At 35.6% G+C, this 8,841-nt stretch overlaps 1 protein-coding gene across 1 annotated transcript; it reads left to right on the top strand.

The window, feature by feature from the left end:
* Positions 1–3,138: 3,138 nt before the first annotated feature.
* On the top strand, positions 3,139–3,909 carry LOC125679977 (LIM domain kinase 1-like). The gene has a single exon (XM_048919426.1). It carries the CDS (start codon positions 3,139–3,141, stop codon positions 3,907–3,909), a length of 771 nt encoding a protein of 256 aa, XP_048775383.1.
* The last annotated feature ends 4,932 nt before the right edge of the window (positions 3,910–8,841 follow it).

Raw genomic sequence — 8,841 nt, 5'->3', positions numbered from 1 at the left:
TTCCCAAACAATAAAAACAAATCAAGCAGAGTAGTAGCCTAATCATGCATTCATAAATCTTCTTCACAGGCCCTCAGGTTACAATATTTGCTTAAAAATTGTTAATAACAATTTAGAATCAATAATTCAAAGTAAACCTTTTTTTTTTTTTTTTTTTTTTTTACCTATGTTTATTTAAATGAGGTAAGCTTAAGTCAAATTGAACATGTTAAAAGTCAGAAGGAGTCCAATTATACCTTAATGCACTCTGGATTGTTTTTCGCCTTTTTTCTTTGAATTAATGCTTTTCCCAATTTCAAGCAAATATCGCTATTTATCCCAATTGGAAAGACCCAGGCCCTTGAAATCAAGACCTTAAAATAAACCTGTATGAATATCAAAGCATTTCTGAATCAATGAACATCATTTTGTTTATATAGATTTCTTATGGCAAGACCTTTCTTTTCCTACTATGACCTTTGAATTTGATGTACTTTTAAGAATGCGTAACCTGTTATATCTTTAGAAGTATTCGATGTAGGGTTGCTATATTTTTTGTATATTAGATTCTTTATGACAAAACTGTGTGATACATTCATGTTTGATCTGGTGACTTTGACATACTATTTAAAAAACGGACATAATCAGTATCTGTAACTATTTAAGATAGAGCTTTTATATTTTTAGCTTATCTGAGCTGAAAGCTCAAGTGATCTTTTCTGATCGTCTATTGTCTGTCGTCTGTCTGTCCGTCTGTCTATAAACTTTTTACAGTTTTTACTTCTTCAGAACTACTGGGCCAATTATAATCCAACTTGTCCAAAAGCATTCTTGGGTAAACGGCTTCAAGTTTGTTCAAATGAAAGGACATGGCCCATTCAAAAGGGAAGATAATCACAAAAATGCAAAAATAAGGTGGGGTCATTCAAAAATCTTCTACTTAAGAACCACTAGGCCAGTAGAGCTGAAATTTACATGAAATCTTCAATGCATAATGCAGATTCATTGTTGTTAAAATCATGGCCCCCGTGGGTAGGATGGGGTCACAATAGGGGATCAAAGTGTTGTATACAAATATATAGGAAAAATCTTATAAATTCTTCTTTACAAGAACCACAGAGCCAGAAAAGATGATATTTACATGAAAGTTTCCTGACATAATGCAGTTTCATGTTTGTTAAAATAATGGCCCATGGAGGTAGTATGGGGCCACAATAGGGGATCAAAGTTTTACTGTATACAAATATATCTAACAAATCCTTTAAAATCTTCTTCTCAAGAACCACTTGGCCAGAAATGCTGATATTTACATGAAAGCTTCCAGACATATTGCAGATTCAAGTTTTTGGCTCACCTGAGCTGAAAGCTCAAGTGAGCTTTTCTGATCACGGTTGTCCGTCTGTCCGTTTGTAAACCTTTTATATTTTCAACTTCTTCTCCAGAACCACTGGGCCAATTTCAACCAAACTTGGCCCAAAGCATCCTTGGGTGAAGAGCTTTCAAGTTTGTTCAAATGAAGGGCCATGTTCCTTTCAAAGGGGAGATAATCACAGAAGTGCAAAAATAGGGTGGGGTCATTTTAAAAATGTTCTCCAGAACCACTGAGCCAGAAAAGCTGAGATTTACATGAATGCTTCTTGATATAGTGCAGATTCAAGTTTGTTCAAATCATGGCCCCCAGGGGTTGGATGGGGCCACAAGGGGGAATCAAAGTTTTACATACAAATTTATATAGGAAAGATGTTTAAAAATCGTCTTCTCAAGAACCACTGAGCCAGAAAAGCTGAGATTTACATGAAAACTTCCTAACATAGTGCAGATTTAAGTTTGTTCAAATCTTGGCCCCCTAACTAATTAACTAGTCTTTTTGAAATCGGGGCTTAGATTTTAGTCCTTATTGTGGTTAATTATCGCAATATTTTGGCGAACGAACTATTAGAATTAATTTCTATAAGCATAAGGAAGAGAAAATGCATATAATTTTGTATATCTTTGAAAACATGAGATGTGTCCTTTAAACAAGCCATTAGATAAGATATTGCAATGAGCCACCTCAAGAATATTCTTCCTTCAAATAGATAGATTTCTCTTTCAGCATACTAGTGTATTAAACAACAGTCTTCCAATCTGTACAAAGTGATTACTACAACAAGATCATGTTATAAGTTTCAATAGTCTTGTTTAAAGTCATGAATTTAGCAAAATCTGTGATCATTATCACAATCTAGTTTGCCAATACAACCTGTTCTTTGTACACCGATGTTGACTTTTGACCTGCTTACCTGACAAAGATAAAGGGCTCATGGCCGGTGTGACCAGCATGGCTTGAAATTAACATATGTCCATCAGTCTGTGACTGGTTAAAAGTCTGGCGGACTGACATACATTTGTTTTAGTGAGTGTGATGGGACTGGTTAATTTTCTAAAGCATCATTTTGGGAAATATACTTATGAAATTTTATACACACATTTGGCAAGCTTCGATCTGTATTGATATATCAGATGAATCTGATTCGTAAAAATAAATCCCACATTCAAGTGTTACAATATTGTCTGAGGCATATTGAGTTAAATTTCATTTTAATAACATTAATGAAATATGTTTAACTATTTCTGGAAAACTTTGTTGGACTGATAAATTTTCTGCGGACTGGTTGAAATTATACCCCATCAGTCTGGCTGGACTGCATGGTTACATAAAAAGTTAGCTTCAAGCCCTGGACTAGTTGACAGGGATTGCATTTGCTTACTCCTCTGAGACACCTGATCCCACCTCTAGTATGTCATGTGGCTCCTGTTTGCCCATAGTATACTCTAAATTTTTGATTTCTTATAGAAGTTATGAGATGGATCACTTCGTTATTTTCACCTTATCATATGTGTGATATAAATCTTAATATCAACAGTTACAGTATGGACACTTTCGGGGGTATTTGTGTTTTAAGATTTATTATTAACACATCCAAAAATAAATACTGAGACTGATTATTAGAATTTAACTTTCCGATAAGGAAAATTTACCAGTCCAACAGAGTTTTCCATAAATAATTAAACATATTTCATTAATGTTATTAAAATGAAATTTAACTCTTGTTGTAGAACAAAAATTCTCTTTTTGAAAATAATGAGTTTCCAAAAATCAATGTTGTAGGTGTAATCATGGCGTTTAAAGTACCCTCTCTCCCAAAGCTATGGAAAAGAAAAAAACCAGAAGAACGGTTTTTGAAGCAGTGCAAAGATCTTCCAGTATCAGAATTTAAATCTTTGGAAATACTTAACACAATCGCAGGTGGAAGTTTTGGAATGGTCAAACTTTGCCAGAGAAATGATAACAAGTTGGTTCTAAAAGAAATCATTGATGAAGATTCTGAACAAGAGAAATTATTTATCAAAGAAGCCAGCTTAATGCACAGCCTACATCATGAAAATATTGTAAAGTTCGACAGTGTTGTGTACTGTGGTAACAGGAAATTTGGATTTTTAATGGAATACATGCAATTTGATTTCCTTCCTTTTGGAGAAGAAACTAAAGTATCATCCCTGAAAGAATTCTTGTACAATGTAGATAGTGTTTGTAACTTTTCTGGTTTTGAGCATTTACAGATATGTATAGCACAAGACATTTCCAGGGGATTGGCCTTTTTACATGAGAATGATGTGGCCCACAGGGACTTAAAGCCTGACAATGTTTTAATTTCCAATCAGCATTACACAAAGGACAATATTGGTGAATTTTGGGAAACAAAACCAGTGGTTGCAAAATTAGCTGATTTTGGAGAAAGCAGATCAAAGATAATACAGACCTCATCGCTATTACACACAAGAACAGCAAATATCAACAGAGGAACACCTATATTTATGGCACCAGAACTACACAAACATGATGGTCTTCCAATGACTGTTGAACAACTTAAAAGCACAGATGTGTAGTCAATGTCAATGATATTTTTTATGCTGATTAATCCAGATAGAAGGTATCCATATGAAATAGAGATGAAGGGTTTTAAAAAATCTGGAATGACCTGTGAAAATATCATGAAACGGGGTTATGAAAAATTAACTGTCCCAGAACTCAGTGAAAAGTACTCCTTACTGCAAGATGTACAGTGGAGCCAGATTAAGAAAGCATTCTTATTTTCGGCAAAGTTTGAGAACAGACCAACAGCTCTTCAGGTCAAATCCCTGTTAGAAGAGAAAGTTGAGAAGAACAGTGATAGGTATGATAGCCTTACTCATAGATATGTAAATTTGTAACATTGTATTAAATTATTAGTAGTTATATTTTTTTTTATTATCCCCACGGAAAATTTGGGGGGGGGGGGGGGGGGGGGGGGGCATATAGTCACTTTCATGTCTGTATGTCCATGCAAGCGCATGTCTCCTAAACCTTTCATCAGAAATTATATAATTGATCACAAATGTTCCTAGAGACAAGGATTTTTGGACCAAGTTTTGAAAAGGTCGTTTTGAAAAGGTCATGGTCACTCGGACAATATCAAATTCCTTATTTCATCTGTTTTTAGCTCACCTGAGCTGAAAGCTCAAGTGAGCTTTTCTGATTGCATGTTGTCCGTCATCTGTCTGTCTGCCTGTAAACTTTTCACATTTTCGACTTCTTTTCCAGAACCACTGGGCCAATTTTAACCTAACTAGATATGCCAAAAGCATCCTTGGGTTAAGGGTAAAGTTTCCTGAAATAGTGCAGATTTAAATTTGTTAAAACCGTGGCCTCCCATGGTCAAGGTGGGACAACAATGGGGGATAAAGGATTTGCAACTAATATATAGTTAAAATCTTTAAAAATCTTCTTCTCAAGAACCACTGGGCCAGGATAGGGTATCAAAGTTCCACATAGAAATATATAAGATATGATATGAAATTTTGATCCATTTCTACCTTTTTTCCAGGAGTTTTGCCCCTTTATTTGGAAATAATTATTACATGGAGGGTACATAATTTGTCTGCCCAACTCCTCTCACAGTTTTCAAGTGAGGACCTTATTTTGTGGAGTGTTTGTATAGGTACTGAAGATGTGCATCTGGTGAAGGATTTTGATTTTCTTCCATATTTGAAAAAATTGCAGGTTGTTGAACTTGGTCCATTTTGAGGAAATCTCAATTTTTAAACTGAGACCCTTTGTTCATATGAAAGTTTGTCACAGCCTCATGATGGCTGATACTACCTGAAGCAAAGTTATACAAATTATAGCACAAGAAAAACACCCTATGTAAGCATTTCACGGGCGTATTATGTACCGTTTGCGGTACTCTTGTTTACATTGATCATAACTTCTAAATGGTATATATTAGAGCTTTCATATTGTACATGAGCATTCCTTGTGACAAGATCTTTCTACTGGTACTAAGATATTAGTCCTTGTGACCTTGGCCATCTTTGGAATTGGCCATTATCGGGGGCATTTGTGTTTCACAAACACATATTGTTGTCTGCTCAATATCTTGAGAACCCTTTGCTTGACAGACATCAAACTTGGTACACTAGTACATCTTAAGGAGTAGATGACCTCTATTGATTGTGAGGTCACAAGGTCAAGGATTAACTCACTCTGTATATAGGAAAATACTGTCTGATCAATATGTTCTTGACCCATATTAATTTTGGGTTCAAATGGTCAAAGGTCATACTGAACATAGTATTATCTTGTTTCATATTGTTTGAATCATTTGCTTAATTGACACCAAACATGGTACATCCTAAGGAGAAGATGATCCATAGGGGTGTCCGTGTAGCACAGAGGTAGCGCTCTCGCTTCCCACCGCTGCCACCTGAGTTTGATTCTTGTGATTGGCAGTGGTTGTATGTGAGAGGGTATGGTGGTCGCCCGCTCGGACACATGGGTTTTCTCCATCCAGGTACTCCGGTTTCCTCCCACAGAAATGACCCCCTAGCACAAACATCTGTGCATCAAAGGATCCCATTGGAATTAAGCTTTTGAGCTTTTATGGGTTTTCGTTGGTATAATTTATGTATGTATATACCGAATAAGCATTTATTTATTCATATTGATTTTAGGTAACATGTTAAAGGTCAAGGGTCAATCCACTCTGAACATAGGAAGATATTGCCCAATCAATATCTTGAATTGTTTTGGCATTACTATAAATTAAATGAAGCATGTGTATAACCCTTTTACAATTTTGTATCATTGAAGGGGGGGGGGGGGTAATTATGTGTACAAACATTTATTATATGACTATTATGTTTGTGAATGAAAATCTGTGAAAGTGTGAGAATTTGTTACCTGTACATGAGAGCATGGGAAGGGCTAGAAATGCGCGAATCTCGCATGTAAAATGTGAGTTGTCACATTTTTATACGCCCGTCAAAGACGGGACGTATTATGGTATGGCGTCGTCCATCTGTCTGTCCGGACCTTGTGGGCAGGATACAGACTGAACCATAAGCCCTAGGACTTTACAACTTGGTACATTTGATCACCATGATGAGAGGAAGATGCCTATTGTTTTTCAAGGTCAAGGTCGTAGTATCACTTATAAGGAAAACCTTGTGGGCAGGATACAAAACGAACCGTAAGCTCCAGGATATTATAACTTGGTATATTTGATCATCATGATGAGAGGAAGGTGCCTATTGGTTTTCAAGGTCAAAGGTCAGGGTCGTAGTATCACTTATTAGGAAAACCTTGTGGGTAGGGTACAAACCGAACCGTTAGCATATTTATGAAGTAGCGCATTCTAAGGCTATCCCTCTTTATATCTTGATATCCATTTCTACAAGCATAATAATGAATTAACTCACAGAGGACAGTGCTAACTTCACTAAAATATGAATCCCACTAAAATATGTTTTCCTTGAGCAAAATCTACGGGTGTATTATGCCAGGTTGGCGTTGCTCTTGTTGGTCTGTGCACGTTCCACTAAAAAATAGGCAGCATCTATTCAAAACAAACAGTTGGACATTTGGGGGGTATTCCTTTTCAGTAATTTTTTTATATATACCAATTAAATACACATGCATCCAGCAAGACACACAAGTTCGTTTCAGTTAAAGTCAAGCAGATGTTTGAAAATGGAGTGCACAGGACCTCATCTAACACTGCTCCTTCAAATACATCACACCAAAAATTCTGCAGTCCCGTTATTTTCATGAATTATGTACTAATTTGTAAAATCATAAAGTTTACATTTAGGTTTTTTCTTCTCATAGAATAATCAATTTAGTCCTTGACTTGTACAGAAATGTCCAAATAGGGAGAAGGGAACAGACGGAAATTATTTTGCCTTGGCCTTGTTTCGAAATGATTTGTTGACACCGAAATGCGTTTTTAATACACATTGCAATGATACAGTAAACCTTTACAGCAGTCTTAGTATTATGTTTTAAAGAGTGTATTTGTATCAAAATTTGTGATCTTGACCTTTAATAGAGTTTTACATTTTGGAGGAAAAAAATTAACCTAGGCCATAACTTTTGATAATATTTTACATGTGTATTTCTTGTGATAAGACGTTTCTTTGGTTACCAGAGTTACTTTGCTACCATACAGGGACATCAGTGTTTCACTAACAAACCCCTTTTCCTATTTCAGGTAGGAAATTTTGATGCTGTTCTTGGTCATTTTCATCAATCAACACCTGAAATCTTCAAACATGCAGCTGCCGGTACCCAGTGCAGCAGTATTTGTCTAACAGCTGTAGTTGCAGCACAACTCAAAGCAGTTGAGGACTGGGATGCTGATATTATTGGCAAAATACTTCATCAAGGTGACAGTCTTCATCTTAGCATTTTGAGAAGGTATGACTGGCCATTTGGAAGAAGTGAATCAAAACTGGATATAGATGAAATGCCAGATTCTATTTCTCTACAAATTGATGGCTGTGAGGCAGATGCAAGTATAGGCGTTTTGAATGATGCCTCATTTGGATTTTCATATGAGATCCACTCATTGATAATGAATGCTGTTAAAAACAAGCCAAATCAAAGTTTTATATTCAGACACTTTGGTTCATGTACAGCCATTATCTGTGGAAAATACCAGAGGTATTCAATTTTCGATCCACATTCAAGGAATCAAGAAGGTGAAATTGATGCTGATGGGTCAGCTGGGTTGTTTCATTTCAGACATTTGTCGGAAATGATATCCTATCTTCACAGTCAATGTGAAGATAGACAGGAGCAAATTGATTTATATCCCATAGATGTGGAAATCTTGGAAACAAGATCTATTGAGGAAGAGTTTGATGAACCTTCATTGCTGCATGTGGACAGAACAGATTCTTTGCCATACCCTGGTAAGAATAACAGCGATGTTATCTTTAATCCTACTGTATAAGTGAAATTTTTAATGAGACACAAAGTTAGCAACTTTTCCATATGATTAAGTATGTATGTATTTAGTGAGAGCTAATTTTAGCGACTTTATAATTCCAGGAAAGATAATTATTACCTCCGATAAAATATGAAATTTTAGCGATATTCAATTTTAATGATCTCATCACTTTCGCTAATAATGCCAAAATGAAATCCTCGCTGAAAATTTTGCTTAAAACATATTATTTTAAGGTCAACTGAATCATTCAGGTGCATCTTTCTTCGTGTTAACAATTAAGCTTCTTTAGAACAAGGGAACATAAATTGTAAGTTTTAAGTTTCCTACAGCCCTGGGGTCTTAACGGTGGAGTAGAAACTGCCAAAAATTGTCAAATTTTCAAAATAATTTCCAATACAACTGCACATTTGTACAAAATGCTAAATGCATAATGTAGAACAGGAAGGCCTTTACCAAAATTGTAAATTTCATTATCCTTGGGGTGAAGCCAAACCTGGCATATGCTGTTCATGTTTAAAAACATTTGAATTACATCCTCTTTTATGCTATT

Source organism: Ostrea edulis, chromosome 2 (genome assembly GCF_947568905.1).
Source record: "Ostrea edulis chromosome 2, xbOstEdul1.1, whole genome shotgun sequence".
Classification (NCBI taxonomy): Eukaryota; Metazoa; Mollusca; class Bivalvia; order Ostreida; family Ostreidae; genus Ostrea; species Ostrea edulis.
The sequence above is the reverse complement of the archived record's forward strand: the minus strand, read 5'-3'. Positions and strand labels throughout refer to the sequence as shown.

Coding starts and splice junctions, on each gene's coding strand:
- LOC125679977 (XM_048919426.1), top strand. CDS start 3,139: ATGGCGTTTAAAGTACCCTCTCTCCCAAAGCTATGGAAAAGAAAAAAA.